This window comes from Bos indicus, chromosome 7, assembly GCF_029378745.1.
Source record: "Bos indicus isolate NIAB-ARS_2022 breed Sahiwal x Tharparkar chromosome 7, NIAB-ARS_B.indTharparkar_mat_pri_1.0, whole genome shotgun sequence".
NCBI lineage: Eukaryota > Metazoa > Chordata > Mammalia > Artiodactyla > Bovidae > Bos > Bos indicus.
In genome coordinates, this window is record NC_091766.1 from 26876168 (window position 1) to 26896771 (window position 20604).

General features: G+C 45.1%; 1 protein-coding gene across 1 annotated transcript in view; it reads left to right on the forward strand.

The window, feature by feature from the left end:
* Positions 1 to 19815, forward strand: part of MARCHF3 (membrane associated ring-CH-type finger 3) — a 156405-nt gene extending 136590 nt beyond the window's left edge. Inside the window, exons 4-5 of the mRNA XM_019964618.2 lie at positions 12196 to 12405; positions 18876 to 19815. Coding sequence (XP_019820177.1) covers positions 12196 to 12405; positions 18876 to 19034 — 369 coding nt within the window. The 3' untranslated portion in view covers positions 19035 to 19815. The remainder of the gene's footprint in view (positions 1 to 12195; positions 12406 to 18875) is intronic.
* Positions 19816 to 20604: the final 789 nt, after the last annotated feature.

Here is a 20604-nt window from a genome sequence, read left to right on the forward strand (position 1 = left end):
GAGTAGGGCTGAGAGATGACATATCCACTCCACAGCTGGACCTGATGTTTTGAACAAAAGTGGGACGTTTATACAACCAGCGAGGGGTGTTCCCCATCCCCTCAAAGCTGGGCCATCCTTACTCCTTGGAGGGAGACCCCCATTTTCACTCCCCCAGAGAAGTGATAGAACTTAATGAAGTTCACACAGCATAAGGGGGAACCAAGAAGATACGCCTGGAAGCAGGGTCCTGTCTCCTGCTTCGAATCCCATGTTTTATGGCTGCTCAGTGCTGCTTCTCCAACCTTACTCATTGGGAGAGCAGACAAAAATGAGGATCAAGGTTTCCTGTAGCACAGAAACAAGCTGAAAGGAAGATATGAAAGAACAGTAGGCTGGAGATTTCAAATACTGGCTCCTCTACCGTGTAACCTTGAACAAGTCATTTAACCTCACTGAGGCTTAATAACCCAATTCAAAATGGGAATAACACAACCATCTGGTATCATTAAATTCAGTAAAAATACCCAGCACATAATAGGCACTGGGCACCTATTTTTAATTGAACTCAAGTTGTATAATTTTTAAATGGACACTTGGTATTGTCTTTTTCTCATATATTTCAAAGTAGTTTTTTTTTTCTAGAAAAAAAATAAGACAGTAACTGTGACTAAAACAGTACAAAGGACCTTGAATAATTTACTGGATTTCTCATGCTATTTCATGACCTATAGAAAAATAGATGATATTTCATGATTATTTACATCTTAGGGTAAAAAGATGATGACTTGAACAGAATCTACAAGATTTTTCACCTCGTAGCAACAAAACACTGTAGATATTTTCTTGGCAACCGAAAAGGAGTGCTATATAAGGAATCCTTTTTTTTTTTTTAATTTAAATTTATTTATTTTAATTGGAGGCTAATTACTTTACAATATTGTATTGGTTTTGCCATATATCAACATGAATCTGCCACGGGTGTACATGTGTTCCCCATCCTGAACCCCACTCCCACCTCCCTCCCCGTACCATCCTTCTGGGTCATCCCAGTGCACCAGCCCCAAGCATCCTGTATCCTGCATCGAACCTGGACTGGCGATTCGTTTCTCATATGATATTATACACGTTTCAATGCCATTCTCCCAAATCATCCCACCCTCTCTCTCCCACAGAGTCCAAAAGACTGTTCTATACATCCGTGTCTCTTTTGCTGTCTTGCATACAGGGTTATCGTTACCATCTTTCTATATAAGGAATTCTGTCTCCAAACTAGAAGGCTAAAAGCAGTGAACTTCAGGACTTGATGTTTACCAGCCAACAGTTTCTTCTCACTGACCAATTTGATTAGTTTAACATACTGTAGGGTCATTTCTGGTCAGGACCACTGGCATCTCAGATATTCATTCATTTTCATGAAGCATCTACTGTGTTCCAGTACTGTTCTTGGATCAAGGCATACAAGAACGAACAAAAATGAAGTCCTACCATCATGGAGCTCTCATTGAAGCGGGGAGCAAAAAATAAACAAGCAATCAGGTAAATAGATAAACAGCATCATTTCATAGAGTGTCATGCACTCTATAGAAAATATAGCCAGGTAATGCTCAGAGGTGCAAGGAGTATTTTTGAACTAAATGATGAGAAGGAGACAACCGTGCAAGAATATGGTCAGAGCCTGTTCCCCTCATGGGAACAGCCACGTATAAATTTGGAAATGAAGGGGGAGAGGTTATAGGAGACACACAGAGGAAGGGCAGAGTTTGGACTTTATTCTAAGCATTGGAGAATTTTAAGCAAAGGAGCAAGGTAGTCTGGTTTATGTATTTACAAGGTCACTCTGACTGCTGTTTTAGATTTGGACTAGAAGGTGACCAGAGTGGAAGCAGGAATGCAATTGCCTCCCAAATAAGAGTGACGGAGGCCTGGGGATGGCAGCAATGGAGATGGAGAGAGGAGCAGAGATTCCAGATGTGTGTTGAAGGAGTTCTGACGGGGCTTACAGAAGGACTAGATTTGCAGGGTATGACATAGAAAGGAAACAGGATTAAGCAACTGGGTGGTTGGTCGTGTCATTTCCTGATAGGGAGCCTTGCAGAAAAGAAAGGTGGTGTTCAGTTCAGTCACTCAGTCGTGTCCGACTCTTTGTGACCCCATGAACTGAAGCACGCCAGGCCTCCCTGTCCACCACCAACTCCTGGAGTCCACCCAAACCCATGTCCATTGAGTCTGTAATGCCATCCAACCATCTCATCCTCTGTTGTCCCCTTCTCCTCCTGCCCTCAATCTTTCCCAGCATCAGGGTCTTTTCAAATGAGTCAGCTCTTCACATCAGTTGTCCAAAGTACTGGAGTTTCAGCTTCAACATCAGTCCCTCCAATGAACACCCAGGACTGATCTCCTTTAGGATGGACTGGTTGGATCTCCTTGCAGTCCAAGGGACTCTCAAGAGTCTTCTCCAACACCACAGTTTAAAAGTGTCAATTCTTCAGCACTCAGCTTTCTTTATAGTCCAACTCTCACATCCATACATGACTACTGGAAAAACCACAGCCTTGACTAAACAGACCTTTGTTGGAAAAGTAATGTCTCTGCCTTTTAATATGCTGTCTAGGTTGGTCATAACTTTCCTTCCAAGGAGCAAGCATCTTTTAATTTCATGGCTGCAGTCACCATCTGCAGTGATTTTGGAGCCCAGAAAAATAAAGTCAGCTACTGTTTCCACTGTTTCCCCATCTATTTGCCATGAAGTGATGGGACCAGATGCCATGATCTTCGTTTTCTGAATGTTGAGCTTTAAGTCAACTTTTTCACTCTCCTCTTTCACTTTCATCAAGAGGCTCTTCAGTTCTTCACTTTCTGCCATAAGGGTGGTATCATCTGCATATCTGAGGTTATTGATATTTCTCCTGGCAATCTTGATTCCAGCTTGTGCTTCATCTAGCCCAGCATTTCTCATGATGTACTCTGCATATAAGTTAAAGAAGCAGGGTGACAATATACAGCCTTGACGTACTCCTTTTCCTATTTGGAACCAGTCTGTTGTTCCAAGTCCAGTTCTAACTGTTGCTTCCTGACCTGCATACAGGTTTCTCAAAAGGCAGGTCAAGTGGTCTGGTATTCCCATCTCTTGTAAAATTTTCCACAGTTAATTGTGATCCACACAGTCAAAGGCTTTGGCATAGTCAATAAAGCAGAAATAGATGTTTTTCTGGAACTCTTTTGCTTTTTTGATGATCCAGGGGATGTTGGCAATTTGATCTCTGGTTCCTCTGCCTTTTCTAAAACCAGCTTAAACATCTGGAAGTTCATGGTTCACGTATTGCTGAAGCCTGGCTTGGAGAATTTTGAGCATTACTTTACTAACATGTGAGATGAGTGCAATTGTGTGGTAGTTTGAGCATTCTTTGACATTGTCTTCCTTTGGGATTGGAATGCAAACTGACCTTTTCTAGTCCTGTGGCCACTGCTGAGTTTTCCAAATTTGCTGGCATATTGAGTGCAGCACTTTCACAGCATCATCTTTTAGGATTTGAAATAGCTCCACTGGAATTCCATCACCTCCACTCGCTTTGTTCGTAGTGACGCTTCCTAATGCCCACCTGACTTCACATTCCAGGATGTCCGGCTCTAGGTGAGTGTGAGTGATCATGCCTTCATGATTATCTGGGTCATGAAGACCTTTTTTATACAGTTCTTCCATGTATTCTTGCCACCTCTTCTTATATCTTCTGCTTCTGTTAGGTTCATACAATTTCTGTCCTTTACTGAGCCCAGCTTTGCATGAAATGTTCCGTTGGTATCTCTAATTTTCTTGAAGAGATCTCTAGTCTTTCCCATTTTATTGTTTTCCTCTATTTCTTTGCACCGATTGCTGAGGAAGGCTTTCTTATCTCTCCTTGCTATTGTTTGGAACTCTGCATTCAAATGGGTATATCCTTCCTTTTCTTCTTTGCCTTTCACCTCTGTTCTTTTCACAGCTATTTGTAAGGCCTCCTCAGACAGCCATTTTGCTTTTTTACTTTTCTTTTCCTTGGGGATGGTCTTGCTCCCTGTCTCCTGTACAGTGTCACAAACCTCCATCCATAGTTCATCAAGTACTCTGTCTATCAGATCTAGTCCCTTAAATCTATTTCTCACTTCCAGAGTATACTCATAAGGGATTTGATTTAGGTCATACCTGAATGGTCTAATGGTTTTCCCCACTTTCTTCAATTTAAGTCTGAATTTGCCAATAAGGAGTTCATGATCTGAGCCACAGTCAGCTCCCAGTCTTGTTTTTGCTCACTATATACAGCTTCTCCATCTTTGGCTGCAAAGAATATAATCAATCTGATTTTGGTGTTGACCATCTGGTGATGTCCATGTGTAGGGTCTTCTCTTGTGTTGTTGCAAGAGGGTGTTTGCTATGACCAGTGCGTTCCCTTGGCAAAACTCTATTAGCCTTTGCCCTGCTTCATTTCGTACTCCAAGGCCAAATTTGCCTGTCACTCCAGGTGTTTCTTGACTTCCTACTTTTGCATTCCAGTCCCCTATAATGAAAAGGACATCTTTTTTGGGTGTTAGTTCTAAAAGGTCTTGTAGGTCTTCATAGAACCGTTCAACTTCAGCTTTTTCAGCATTACTGGTCAGGGCATAGACTTGGATTACCATGATATTGAATGGTTTGCCTTGGAAATGAACAGAGATCATTCTGTTGTTTTTGAGATTGCATCCAAGTACTGCATTTTGGACTCTTTTGTTGATGATGTCCATGCTAAATCAAGTGTTCAGCTTTGGGGATTTCCCCAGTGGTCTAGGGAGTTTGAGCTGTCTATTAGTCATGTAAGTGGAGCTGTGGAGTGGCCTGCTGGATATACACATCTGGAGCTTTGGAGAGAGGCCAAGGCTGGAGATTTGCATTTAGAGTCATGAGCAAATCATCTGTGAAGTTTTTGTTTGAGGTATGTTGCTTGCAGCCGGGGTTGATGGACATTTGAAGCGAGCATCTCCTTAGCTTCCCCAGAGTCAGAATCTCCTGAGCAGCTTCAACTGCCCTGGAAATTCACTGACAGACTGCAAAGTTCAGGGATTTAAAACACTGGTGGGAGTTTGTTTGGTTTTGTTTTCTGCTATGTTTCAAGTTAACTGAAATATGTGATTTTTGAGTTTCATCTTCAGTTCTAAATCACACAGAGGACCTGTCACATGTCTTCTGGTCTTTGCACTGCCCCTTTCCCATCGCAGCTCTCTGGGCAAGCCAGACAGCTCATGCAGGCTGTGTTGTGTTGGGCTTCAAGAAGCCTCATTCCAAGAAAGGCAAGCACTTGGTGAATAACTCTACCAAGTGTCAGATTAACAGGAGACACTCAGGCCAAGTGAGTAAACATTCTGAGATCAGGCCTTCTTTTTTCTGTTTTTCTACCCTATAAATTTGTTATGGTTCTATCGGTTATTATCCCTCCTATCAGTTTCTTTCATTCTCATGATGGTTTCTCATTAAGGAGATTCATGGGGAAGGTTGTAATCGATCGGAGCTATTAGCCACCAGAGTGTAATCTGGTTCCAGTACAAACTGACCTGCAAAATGTCCTGTCTACCTTGGGGATTAAAGCCGATTAACTCAGAGTCTGGGAGGCAGAATCTAATGTCCTGTAGCACTGCACCCCCTCACTCCTCCCCAGCAGTAAGGGATTTAACAAATTGCCACTGTAATTAGAACTGAACCCACAGTTAACCCACCTTGCAAATAACCACTGGTGCCTGGCTCAGCTTGGATATCCATTTACAGCCAGTGAATGACACTGTGTCCCTGGCAGTGCAATGCTGCTTCGATTCCCTGTGCTGTCTCGGGCCCTACACTGCTCATTACCGTGGAGGTTTCTGTTTTGTTTCATTTGGTTGGTTGTTTGGTTGACTTTTGTACCTATTTCCAAGAGTAGATTAATCTCATCATTTGGGAATAAGCCAATGATTGGAATGAGAGCCCCACCAAAAAAAAAAAAAAAAAAGCCAGCTCACTGCTAAGGCTTTCAACGGTACAATCTCTCTGCTTTATGATTTTGATGGAATCAGAGAACAAAAGCCAGGAAGGTGCCCCTGGCTGCCCACATATCCCCTGGCAGCCATGTAGATGGGCCTGCCAAGGCAAAAGAGGCCATACAAATGAGCATTCTCCATCACTGACCTCCGGTCTTAAAAATACAACTAACCACCAAGTACAAGCTGAGGACTAAGATCAAACTAAAGACTCTTTAAGAATGATATTTTAGGGAATTTCCTGGCTGTCCAGTGGTTTCACTCCAAGCTTTCACTGCAAGAACCCCAGGTGCAATCTCTGGTTGGGGAATGAAGATCCCACAAGCTGCACAGACACCCCTCAAAAAAAAGAAGACTATTTAGCTACAAAAACTGTCCACAAGCAGCAGGATAAATTAATTGGTATTTCACTCCAGGGGAACCATGGAGAAGGAAATGGCAACCCACCCCAATATTCTTGCCTAGAAAATCCCATGGAAGAGGAGCCTGGTGGGCCACAGTCCACAAGGTCACAAAGAGTCAGACATGACTGAGCACACCAGGGGAACCATGATAAGTAAATATTCCTTCTTGCAGTAATAAAACCAGTTAAGGTGCAAACCTCCTCCTCTTCTCCCCTTTATCCACCCACCCTTCCTACACCCCAACCTTTTTTTTTTTTGAGAATGAAGATACAATAGGAGTCCAATCTTTGGAGCTAGACTACATAGATCAAGACAAGGTCAAACTTCTATAACTTATGTAACTTCTGCATGCCTCAGTTTCCCTATTAATATAAAATACTAATGTTAATAATGGTACCTCTTTCAAAGGTTATTGAAGAGTGGATAAATTACTACATGTAGCATATATGATAGTGCTTGGCATATTGTAAGATCTGAGTTAACATGTAAACATAAGTTACTGTCATTCATTCAGCCTCTGAATGCTGAATGTGCTATAAAATGCCAGTGATTTAAAGGTAAGGACCACCTCAAGTCAGTGGGAAGACTGGACATACAAACAAACCTGCCGTTCTGCCTCTGTCTGCTCTTTACTGAATGTATGGGACACAAAGATGCTACTACAGAACAGGGATAATACTTTATGTTAAATAAGTATAACTGGTAAGAGAGAGGCAAAAGACATATAAAAAGCAAGAAACACAATGGAACAATAGTTGAGATCAATCTTTTGCCTATTATGAATTAAGCTAAAATGCATGATAATGTAGCTGAGATTAAACACCCAGAGTATTATTGTGTGGTAAAAGAATTAACAAAGAACAGAACAGCAGCCTAAGCAAATTTTATAAAGTTACCGTGATAACATCCTGGCCAGCCAACCATTCGGTTATGTGATGTACCAAGAAAACAGCAGGACTTACCATATCCCAGCTAGCCGAAAGTCTGCAAAACATCTAGTGTGTACATGTGCACACACACTCACTCATGCGCACACGCAAATATCACTTGGTGCAGAAAGAAAACATAAATATGGAAAGCAAGGATCAGACCAGTGAGGCTGGTTTCAATCTCAACACTTGCTATCTATCGTTAGGTACATTGCTAAATTCTGTTCCCCAGTGTTTGTATCTGTAAAATGGGGATAATGTTAGGAATCTGCCTCACAAAGTTATTGTGAAGACTCAATGAGCTATTGCACAAAAAACTCCAAATGTCTAGCACTGGCTTGCCCCAGCCTTGACTCAGTAATAGTTTATTTTATTGCTATAGTTTGCTGTGCTCTAAACACCTGACTTGCCTGACTTCCTCCTGTCTCTTGATCTCTCTCCCTCCACCCCCCCTTTCCTCTCTCTCTCTCTCTCTCTGGATGTTTTGTACATAACTGCACAGGTAATCCATGTTCATTTTAGAAAAACATGAATATACATACAAAAAGGAAAAAAGTTAAAGACCATTCTGATTCCACTACCAAGAACAGCAACTGTTTTGCTAGGATCCTTCTGGTCTTTGTCTATGCAAATTCACTACATCTGTGTAAGTATAAATGTTCATGTGCATGTAGATGTATCACTACATATATAGGGTCATACTGTAATTCTGTCTAGTAGCATTCTTTTCTTGTTCAGCAATATATCATGTCAGTAAATACAAAATACACGTTATCACTTGAGATTACTCTATAGAAGTCTGTTTTAAGAAAATTCCATATTTAGACAATCCCCTATTGCTGGAACTGGAGGCAAAATCACATTCTCTCTGTTACAAACTCTGTTTAAATATCCTGTATCAACTTTTTGGACACATTGGCAGAGGGTCTTACCATGGCACAAGGCAAATTTTTCCTCAACAACAGATATTGCTAGTGGTCTTATTCACGGGCCTGCATTTGTGAGAAAGAAATTGTACTTAGGATTCTGAAGAAGTCACAGATTTTAACGTAACAGTACCTATTTGAAGAACTTCATACTAGGCTTCCCTGGCGGTCTAGTGGTTAAGAACCTGCCCACCAAAGAAGGGGTCATGGGTTCAGTTCCTGGTTTGGGAAGATCCCACATGCCTCGGAGCAACTAAGCCCGTGTACCACAACTACTGAGCCCGCGTGCTGCAACTCCTGAAGCCTGCGTGCCTAGAGCCTGCAGTCTCCAACAAGAGAAGCCTCCACGATGAGAAGCCTGCGCACCACAACTAGAGATTAGCCCCCGCTTCCCGAAACTAGAGAAAGCCCGAGTGCAGCAGCCAAGACCCAGCAGAGCCAAGAATCAGTTAAGTAGTTAATTTTTAAAAAAGAACTTCATACCTAAATATGACCCAAACAACACAAAGAGTAAAGTGAGCAAAAAAAAAAAAAAAAATATATATATATATATAGTGTTAATAATATGCAGAATCCAGGCCCTTGTGGTCATAGACATAAAAAATGACCCAGAAATTTTTTAGGAATATAGAAGGTCAAAGAACAATTAGAAAATAGGAAACTGGGAACAAACAATAGTAATTTCTAGTTTGCCTCTGCAATTTATTGTGCATCAGGCAGAGTTCTGCAGTAATCCATAATCACCTCCTTGCATACCTGAGTCATTTCAGTGAGCAGTGTCACGGGCCACATAAAGTGCTGCTGCTGCTGCTGCTGCTGCTGCTGCGTCGAATCAGTCGTGTCCGACTCTGTGCGAGCCCATAGACGGCAGCCCACCAGGCTCCCCCATCCCTGGGATTCTCCAGGCAAGAACACTGGAGTGGGTTGCCATTTCCTTCTCCAATGCATGAAAGTGAAAAGTGAAAGTGAAGCTGCTCAGTCATGCCGACTCTTAGCGACCCCATGGACTGCAGCCTAGCAGGCTTTCTCCGTCCATGGGATTTTCCAGGCAAGAGGACTGGAGTGGGTTGCCATTGCCTTCTCCTACATAAAGTGCTAAGTTAGGTTTAATAAAACATGCTCAGAATTCCCAAGGAACAGAAACTGGGGAGGTGCAGGGGGGTCTTAGCCAATGAAGTAACTTGTCTGCGCACCTGTCGCAAATTTATTGAGAACCTACTACGTTCCAGCAAGTGGGGGCACAGAGAAAAACAGGCCAGCTTCCCAGATCTACTTCCTGGCAAAGTCTAAGCTACTGGGGGAGTCAGGTTGCTGCTAGGTCAGCACTAGTGTTTTAAGAATCTGGATTTCTGAATGCCTTGCCACTTCTGTTTTTAAATATTTCACTGGCAGGACATCTGAACAAGAGTAGAGACCCTGATCCCCTCTCAGTATCACCCGGAGCAGTCATTCTCCCTTGCTGAGCCTCTGTAAAGTGGGGATAACCGTATCTCGTTGCTACTCTCCACTTCACAGAAATATTGCCAGTATTTAGATAAGGAAACATTAATTACTAAGAGCTCTTTGAATTTCTCTGAAGCTGCTGAGATGTCTGAGGTAGCACAACAGCACGTAGTGAGGTTAATACTGTTTGCACCTGATCGTTTGGGTATTTGTGTTAAATTTTTATAACACTGTGTTTATATTCGCAGACAAGCCAACTCCCCATTATCTACGTTTTAATATTTATCCAGGTCCACTTTTGAACTGAGGTGACTTCTTTCAGCATCTCAGCCATTTTTAAAGTGGAATGTCAGGGACTTCCTTAGGCCCAGTGCCTAAGACTCTGCACTCCCAATGCAAGGGGCCAGGGTTTGACCCCTGCTCAGGGAACTTGATCCCCCATGCCACAACCAAGACCGGGCACAGCCAAATAAGTTTAATTAATTAATTTAAAAAGTGGGTTGTCACTGGAAAGGGGTAATTTAGGCATTTGGGGTCATTTACCATTTGCCTCAGGCAAACATTCAAGGAAAGTCTGCTCCTTCCCTGAACAGCAAACTGCCTTCTGTCCCTCTGAGCTTCCACCTCTTGGGCTCGCTCTTGAGGCTTCTGCTGGCCTATACACAGCTCTTTCCTGGTTCCCTCGCCTTCTCTGCAGCTCCTGTGTCTTCTGGGTCTGCCCTTGAATATAGCCTTCCCTCTCTCCAGTCTCCCCTGTCTTTGTCCCTTCCCTCCTACCAATGGTTTTGAAGGAACCACTGTGCTGGCCCCTTGGGGTAACTTCTCAGCGGCCCACAGCACTGCTGGCCCCTGAGAAGAGGTGGAAGACAGTCAGCCAGCATCTCTCCCATCTCACCTGACTCCTTCTCTGGACTCTTTGGCCTCTGTCATTGCTAGATGGGGTAGTGAGATGAGAAATTACTTGGGCATGTTTCCATGCTAATCTGAAGGAAAGCAACCTGGCCTCCTTACCAATATGCACTGACATCGATACATAAACATGACTTTTCTTAGATGGATTATGGAAAACATCTCAGCAGACATTCAGCAATTCCCCAAGTGGGAGGACAACCTTGTTCCTATCCTGCAGGGATGCTCATCTCTAGTCTTTCAACAAGCTGATGTTTTCCCCACCCTTTTTGGAATTGGTTCAGTCAAGATGGTAGCACAATTAAGAAGTCAGAAAGTGAAAGTGAAGTCACTCAGTCGTGTCTGACTCTTTGCGAAGCCCATGGACTGTAGCCTACCAGGCTCCTTCATCCATGGGATTTTCCAAGTAAGAGTACTGGAGCGGGTTGCCATTTCCTTCTCCAGGGGATCTTCCCAACCCAGGGATTGAACCCGGGTCTACCACATTGTACGCAGACTGTCTGAGCCACCAGGGAAGTCTAAGATATCAGAGACAGTCCTAAGTAGGAGATCCAGGCTCCTAAAATATACGGGAAGGGGCATTATGGAGTTGATGGAGTACAGGTGAGTCTCCTTCCCCAAGACCACCCTCAGTGACTGACTAGGACTCACAAGACCCAGAAAAGCTCTTATACTCATGGTTACAATGAATGACCACAGAGGGATACCAATTAAAATCAACAGAGGCAGAAGGTGCCAGGGCAAAGTCCAGGAGGCACTAGGGACAAGCTCCCAGATGTCCCTTCCCAGCAATATCACACAGATGTCCCTAATTTTTATAGCAATAGTTTATAACAATGTGTGCAGGGCCCTATCAACCATGGGTGCTCACCCGAACCTTGGTGTCCAGGGCGTTTATTAGGGTCAGTCACATAAGATATGCAACGCCCGCGTGAAAGACCTCAGCTACTCAGACTCCAGCCCCTGGAGCAAAAATAGGTGTTCAACGTAAATCACACCGTTGGCATAAACTATCTGCTTTCCCTGGCACCATGTGGCCCAAGGCCTCAGGCATCCAAAAACACTCTTATCAGGCACATCATTACAAGGACTTAGAGCTCTTTTCTTAGGATCCAGTCTTTAAAAAAAAACAGGTCTTAGAAATGTGCAGGATTTGAGCAATGTGGGTGCAGCTTGGGCATGCTAAGTTAACCCTTTCCTGCACACATTCCCAGAGTCAAGACCCAGGAAAGCTCTGGGACACTACAGCACTTCCTGCACCTCAGTTACCTTTCAAAGATAACGTTCTCTCTGCCTTCCCCATAGGGTCATTGTGATTCCTAATAATAATAATCATTGAACTCTTTTCAAAACCAGCAGGACATCTACAGCAAGGATGCTTTTATTGTCATTACTATTATCATCATCACTACTATTGATGGGACAGGGCTGGGAACGAGCCCTTACTGCTTCCATGTAATCTCAGAACAGGTCAGAGGTGCCCTTTCCAGATGCTGAAGACAAATACAACCTCAGAGTAGCATGTCTCCACCCCTCCCTGGTGTTTAACCTTGTCACTGCTTTTCTCTGTCTCCCTTCCCCTGGCAGTGGCTCAGAAACCCAGGTCCCCAGCACGAGAAGCGGACTCTGTTTGGAGACATGGTGTGCTTCCTGTTCATCACCCCGCTGGCCACCATCTCGGGCTGGCTCTGCCTGCGGGGCGCTGTGGACCACCTGCACTTTAGCAGTCGGCTCGAAGCCGTCGGACTGATTGCACTCACTGTTGCACTCTTCACTATTTACCTCTTTTGGACACTAGTAAGTATGGCCCGGAGCCCGGGGATTGCGGCCAGTGGGAGCTGGCAGCACCCGGCTGGCACGGCTTTCCTTCTTGTCTGTAGCTCATCTCACCTGCCTGGAAGCACAAGAGCGTTAAGTGCTGGTGATAGTGATTCGGGGTGTGTGTGTGTGTGTGTGTGTGTGTGTGTACATGTATGTGCACTGCTGGGAAGAGCAGATGAAGCAAAGAAAAAGCCCCAGCTTCTGAGAGTTCATCAGTCAAAGGCATACACCCTGGGCATTCCTCCCCTCTCACAGCCAGGCATTCCTCTGTGAGCAGGCCTGGCATCTTCTTTCTCTTGTTCACGCTCCTCACTTTTGCCAGGCTTGTGGTGTATGATGTACGTGATGAATGACGTGCTTGGCCACTGTTGCTATTGCTGCCCGCACAGATCATGAATCCTCCTGCTGGTTATTTTCTCCTTTCGTCCTGACAAGGCCTAAAGTCTTTGTTGGACGAGGAGATGCACTTTGCCTGCTGATTATTCTGGGTTGGGACATTGATTCTGCTGCCCATAAAACCACTAATTCATCTAGCTGAGAAGCTACCACTAAAGAAAAACCATTTCCCAATAAGTGTTCCTGCTGGATAGAAGGACAAAAATTTTAACCCTCTCTGGTTTTTTATTGTTTTAATTAACCTCGTGATTGCTTGGGTACCAGTTGGCAGCACCCACAAAGAGGGGGCAGCATTTGCTCTCTCTTGACGCTTCCCTGTGAGACCTGCAGGGAAGAATGTCATAGTCCTCTAGATGGTTTTCAGAAACCGGGCCCCCCCCCCGCTTCCTGGCATGTGCCTGCTCATCTCTAATCTGAGCACGCTCCGTTGTTATTCAATATGAATTTCCTGTCTAGGCTGTCCCATTCGATCTCTGCAGCACAGTGTCAGCATGTGAAGCTTACGGTGCTCACACCTGCTGCCTTACCCTGTATCCCAAGCCCTGTGCTACCAGCTACCATCCCTACCACGCTGACCACAACCCCCTGCTCACTGCCCTTTCCTCTTGTCCAGCTCTGTGCCTCCTCTCAGGTGAGAGTTTCAGGTGCTAAGTGGGGGATGCATTTCAGTCTCAGTAAAAGGGGCATGACTTGAGCCTGAGTACATAAGGAGTATTTCGGTGCTTGGAACTTTATGGGAGTCTTCTGGTTAAGGGAGGCATTCATTTTCCCAGCCTAATAAAGCCCTCAACCAAAACTTTAATTGTCTCCTCTAAACATCTACGCTTCTAAACTGTGTCTTGATTCACTGTGAATCAAGCAATCAGGCTGACTCAGAAGCTGCAAGGACAGTGTTGTGGGAAGAGGATTAGAAATAAGAAACTAAATTGTCTGTCCACTAGTGTCTAAGTCTCGCACCACCTTGGAAAAGTCATTTCCCCTCTCCAAGCCTCGATGTTCTCATCTGTAAAGTGGGGATGAGAGTGATACCCATCCTACCAGCTTCTCCTGGCCTTAGGGGATTGATGTGAAAGCGTATGTGGGAGAGCACTTTGGAAAACAATTAACTGTAAGTTTTACCATGTTTGGAAGTTTGCTAGTCTCTCATTTTTCTTGTATAAGTTCCTAAGATGAAGGTTGAATGAAGATGTAGTCTTAAATGCTGGACATTCAAATTAAGTTAAGGCCTTTTTGAAAATCTCCTTTGTAAAGCATACACTTACCTAACGGGAAGGAAAAAAAAAAAAAAAAAGAGGAGGGAGTGGGCAAAAAGAAGGAAAGAGATTACCCAGAGAAAAATGGATGTTATCCTGTTTCGTATCTCATCTCAGGTGAAAGGAAGGTTTGGGTGGGAAAGGTCCCTGGAGTGGCTCTTTCAGGAGACGGATGACATACTTCACTCCAGAAATGCTGCCAAGAGGCAGCGGTGCATGGTAAAAAAAAAAAAAAAAAAAAAAGCACATGCCTTCAGAATCCAAAGGCTCTGTGTTTAAACCCAAGATTTAGCATCCGAATAGCTGTGTAACTTCAAACAGGGTCCCTAACCTCTCTGATCATCCCTCTCCTTATGCACAGACTTGAGGAAATGACTGCTGACCCCTGGGTCAACTGTTGTGAGGATGAGGTGGGATAACTTCGGGAACATCCATCGGGGCACTCAGCAGAGGCATGGGCTCTCTTCCCCCAGCTGCTGTGCTCCCCCATCTCACACTCTCCCTCCCTCCTCTATAAAACGAAGAGCAACTGGAGGGAAATACAGGCGTTTCTCCCCTTTCATGTGAAAAACTCACAGCAGCCACAGCTCAGCTATAGGTTACTGAATCTAGACTAACTCCTTCCCAGATAAATGCTGTACTGAGCGGGCCTGGCAAGAGCCTTAATTCAGAAGCTGACAGCACTTGGAAACTGCCCTGCAGCAGAAACCCATCGTAAACAAGCTGTCAAACTTAAGGAGAATATGCTGTGAAAATGTCTTAGATAAACAAACATGGTGTCAGTCCCAGCCCGGCTCTCCCCGGAGGAACATTCCCAGAAGGGCCTCGCCAGTGCTGTCAGAGGGACCCGCACCCACGCTGCTCGCCCAAAGGTGCATTTGGAGCTCAGTGCCCCCACCAGGCCAGGCTTGACAGACTCAGGGAGTTCTGCCTTCTGGAATCCGCTGCTCTGACACACAGGTGTCTGGCACCCAGGAGGCCAAGACCTCGGTCACCTCCACCCTGACAGCTGGAGGGAAGAGGTGCCCCAGAAACATCACTGTGCATGCCACAAACCATTTGAAGTCTGTGGACAGACACAAGTAGGTGAGCACTGAGTCCACGTGAAGAGTTCAAAAAGTGTCCACAGAGGATCTGCATTAGCCCAGTGTAGTCATGCCCACGTGCAGTGACCACCGCCCCCTCCCAGGAGGTCCCGCCATCTACTGAGTCTCGGTGGCAACTGATTAAATCACCAGACCAAAGGAATGAATGATCCAGCCTTTCTGGCTGACTCCCAGTCCCGTGGGTCAATCATTTAAATTCTCTTTACAGAGGGGAAAGCTTGAATAGAATGCTGTCCTGGCAAGGCTCCTAATGGGTTCAGACACACCCTGAGGGTGTCCAGCAAGACCCGGTGTGGCTGACTCAGTCCCTCACCGCCGTCTTGTCTTCCACAGGACCATCACAGATCAGAGGTCAGGCCCCATTCTGGGAAGACAACTTCTACAGCCCTGGCCTCATCCAGATACTTCAGTCACACCATGAACTCCAAAGAGAAAGGGCAGAATCAAAATTCCTAATGAGATTTCCCAAATCATGCCATGACTTTACAGCAAACGTTCGGCCTTAGCCAGTCACCCCCACCTTGGGGAGCTATTGTTGTTTACTTTCTAAGTCGAGTCTGACTCTTTTGTGACCTCGTGGACTGTAGCCCACCAGGCTCTTCTGTCCATAGGATTTCCCAGGCAAGAATACTGGAGCAGGTTGCCATTTCCTTCTCCAGGGGATCTTCTCAACCCAGGGATCAAACCCACGTCTCCTGCATTGGCAGGCTAATTCTTTACCGCTGAGTCACCAGGGAAGCCTCTCGGGGAGAGGTGATGCTAATACGTGCCGGCCCTCTGTGTGCCGTGCACATGACTGCAACTCTGCACAGACCTTGCCCGTGACCGGAGGTTAATAAATAGCCTTTGGATGGAAAAAATGAAGACACTTTAAGAAACCCATCCCATAAAGAGTAGTTTTTAGAATAGTGGCCCCGTACTCTTCCTCCTTTTTCTTTAAAACCTCAGAAATTTAATAAATATCTAAATGAAGTTCCCAGTGTTACTACTGCCATAGCTTCTTTTTTCCTTTATTTTTTTTCCCTCACTGCCTCTTTATTTCTCTAAATCAAACCTGTCTTATTCTTGTTCTGTTCCATTGAGGGGAGGGAGTATCTTGGCACGCTTAGAGACCAGAGCCAGGACAATCCAGGGCAACTGCAGACCCATGATCCCTGCGCTCTGCACCTACCTTCATTATCTCTGACGCAGCGTCATCTTCTCATGATGCTTTCTTATTGATTGAATTCGCCTGCAGACCGTGGTGGTGAACAGCAATTAAGATAGATGAATGCGTAGTAAGGTCTCATTTGTTTGTCTGAACAAGTGGGTCTTATTTTTGTACTTCCCAGCCAAGGAGCTGAGAGGCCTGCTAAGGCATGGACTCCCTAGTTCCTTGAAGCAGTGCTTCTCAGGCTTGAATGTACATGCGAATCACCTGGGGATCTTGTTAAAATGCAGGCTCTGATTCCCCATGTCTGGGTGGAGCCCACAACTGTTATATTCTAACAAGCTCCCAGGTGGTGCATCCTTCATGGCCACACTGAGAGCAAGGCTTTAGAGGAAATAGCCCAATCTCCCTTTTTCTTTTTTTCCCCCACCTTCCTGTATCTAAGAAGGAGTGTTGCAAAATTATCTTCTTTTCAGATTTAACCCGCCAGAAATAACAGGCCAAGAACACTAACATGTGGCAGTGGCAGCGTGCTTTTTATGCATTATCTCTGATATCATTATTCACATTTTACAAACGAGGTATCCCACTGCCTGCCCCCTACTGCGCGCAGCTGCCGCTGTGCCCGGACTTACTGAGCATGCGCAGTTCATTACCATCCCGACGGAGGGGCTAGATTTCAAATCCAGCTTTCCTGTAATATTTCCAGATTCCAGATTTCTTGTACTGCCCCAGCTCTTCTTTAGTGCTTGTCTGTTCCCTACCCCTTCCCTGCCCTTTGCCCTGATCAGCACGTTTTCCAGCCTGCCTCTTACATTCATGAGTAGCACCAGGCAGCGGCAGGACGGAACAGATATAAGAGAATCAAGCTTTAAAAACAGAAAAAGAAAAAAAAAAAACAAACCTCTGATCCACTCTGGCATGTTCAGAGCTTTTTGGAGAAAAGCACATCTGTGTGAGTTTAAAAGCTTATATTTTCATACTGAAATCTCTCTGGCATTCTGTCTGTGGTATCTGCTTTCTACCCTAAGAAATTTGAGTGAGTGGCCTTGGATTTCATGATCCTTCCATGAAGACAGGCCCTTTCTGATCAAGAGCCTGCATTATCTTCCAGAAACACTGAGCTAAACCATAGGGTCAGTCCACTTTGGCCAACAGGGACCCTGAACTAGGATCACCATGACTCACCTAGCCCAGGTGGTTAAACAGGTGTCCCTTGAATAATTTGTCATCCTGAGGTCATGGGCGCCTTCTTCCCGAGCACTTACCTAGACATCTGCTGCTGCTGCTGCTGCTGCTAAGTCGCTTCAGTCGTGTCCGACTCTGTGCGACCCCATGGACTGCAGCCTACCAGGCTCCTCCATCCATGGGATTTTCCAGGCAAGAGTACTGGAGTGGGTTGCCATTGCCTTCTCCTACCTAGACATCTAGCTATACTCAAACTAAAAGGCAGTTTATACATCTTCAGAAGAATCGATTCTTTGAATTTCCTGGGAAAATCGCTTTTCTCCAGTCTTCTCCAAAGCAAGCCACAGAAGCAAGCAAGCATCTCATTCGAGTATATTTACACAAGCAGCAAGCACTTTGTGGGTATAGTTATGTCACAGCTGATGATGAGTCTACTGCTCGTGCCGTCGTGTATTGTGTAAGAGAGGCCTAAGTCTAAGAGCAGTGTTGCAATTAGAAGGTACAGGATATTTATTCACTCATCCATTCACTCGGTGAACTTAACTGAGCAACTTCCTAAGCACCAGGCGCTGTGACCAGTGCAGAGCATGCGAAGATGAATACAACAAAAGCCCCTGCCCTCAACAAGATGCTTCTAGTGCAGGGAGAGGGAGAAACAAGGGCAGTGGTGCACAGGGCACTGATGCCATGCTGAGGCGCTGGCTCAGGAAGAACTCATCAGGGGAGCTGGTGCCCATGCTGAAGCTTCTGCACTGGAAGCCATGGAGCTGGGGGCAGTGGGGATCACTCACAGGGGCTGCCAAGTACAGTGGTGCAGGTTGTCCATATCTCAGTACGAAGGGTGCCCTTCTTGTCATACTGTGAATGGGGTCCTTTGAGTTGTGCAGCATCCAACCTACAGAAGGGTGTGCGAAGCCCTCGCATCCCTCTCATTTAACAGAGAGAAACTCGATGACCAAAAGAGCATGCTGCCTAGTCCCACAACTGCGTGAAGACTGGCGCTGAACCCGCTCTGCTCACAACCCCCAACCAGCTTTCTTCTCCTGTGGGGTCCAAACCACTACTCTGAAAATAAGTCCAGGCTCAGGAGGAACATCATTTCCTATTATTACTATGATTTGGCCCAGGATGAAGAGGCACGAGGGGAGCGCTGCCCCTGTGTTCAGGGCACGAGTGCTGTTTGGTTGAACCTCAGACTCAGCACACATCTACCTGCTAGAGCAGTTTTGCCCCAGGCTCTTGCCCAGCTGTACTGATGTTTGGAACTGTTTTAAATGGCACATAGGTTGTTTGAATTGATAAGCAGCTTCCATTACCTGAAGCCTTCTCTTGTTTTTCCTCTCCCAACCCCAGGTGTCATTTAGGTACCACTGTCGATTGTACAACGAATGGCGTCGGACCAATCAGAGGGTGATTCTCCTCATTCCAAAGTCTGTCAACATCCCTTCCAACCAGCAGTCCCTGCTGGGCCTCCACTCTGCCAAGAGGAACTCAAAGGAGACAATTGTTTGATGTTTGTGTGTTTGGTTGGTTGGTTGATTTGTTGTTTGGGGTTTGGAAGTTTCTGCACTGGGGCCATACACTGAGCCACTCCCAAACCCTTCCTCAAGCCTGTGGGTCGAAGAACATCCAGAGCCATGTAATCACATCGCCCTGACCAACGGACTCCACCCGAAGAAAGAGAATGAATGCTCTTTGACTTCAAATCATGGATGCTGCAATCATATGATATTTGCTAAGCTGCCAAACATGTTTATTTAGCAGATATGGAATTTTCTGAACACCTCTTTCACATGTGAGGAAGGTTGTCCTGCTAAGGATGCAATTAAATTCTTCCTTTTTTATTACTATTTCAAATATAAATATATATATATATTAAACTTAGATGATAATCAAAATTGAAAAGCCAACGTTAAAACTGGTTTCCTGGTTTGGATGGGTTTTGTTTGGGTTCATTGGTTTGTTTCCCAGTTTTTACTATAGATTCTTTGGGGTAATTTGATAGCTTGAGTGGTCTTTTCCATCTCTTCCAAGTCCCTTACTCAAGGGGACAGCATAACTGCAGGACAAGTCATATTTGAAGGATGTTTTGTACTAAAATCCATTTAATTATTCAGTTTTTAAAGAAAAAAAAAAGGCGTGACAACTCTCCCCACAGTGAACTATTTAAACTTCATTAAGGAGAAAAACAATTTATGGTGAGAAGCACGCTCCTTTCAACTTGTTTGGTACTGACAGCTGATAGAAGCTATTTTCTAATAATAAATACCCAGTGTGTGAAAGACAAACCCCACTGATGGCTATACTATTTTTTTTAAATCATAAAACCTGTGAGGCTTCCCAAAGTAGATATGAAAAAGGAAAGATAAAAAGAAGGGAAAGCAAAAAGGTTGGTGTTCTTACTCCCATTTCACTTAGTGCAGGTCTGAATTCTGCATTCGCAATGAATTGGAGGATCATTAGACATTTCTAGGAACTCTGGACCTGTTTTGCATATCAATTAGCACTCCCATTGCTCTGCTGAATTTCTAGCTTGACAGGTAGATATAGCAAAAAAAGAAAACCCTGTCCGAGCAGTCTTAAGACCCCTTTGTCTGATTTCCGAAAAAGAGCCCCGTGCAGTGCCTTCCCCCACCCATGAGCCGATTCTGTCACAGGCTGAAATAGGCTTCCTCTAAGGACTCCCTCTCAATGTAAAAGGTCTAGACTTTCCCTGCATTTGGGTGTCCACTGAAGCCAGGGAGCAGACGTGCGTCTGGGGAAAGGCACTTGCTCACGGTGGCACTCAGGCTCCCATCCGCCCACTCACCCACGTGCCCTGAAGAGAAGGTGGAGCCCAACCTTGGGGGAAGGCTTAAAATATGGATTTCTAGAACATGACCCACATTGTGACTATCACTTCAGCATCTGCCTTGTGCTCCTCCAGGAAGTGCAAAAGAACTGGCAGTGAGGAGGGTAACAATTTTGTCTGCAGACTGATCAAGCCATGCAGGTGTCGCCTTTGTCTGCCAAGCCCTCCGTTCACAGACCGCTCCCTGTGCTGTCTGGGGAGGGAAACAGCTGTACTGCTTTCCGCTGCAAA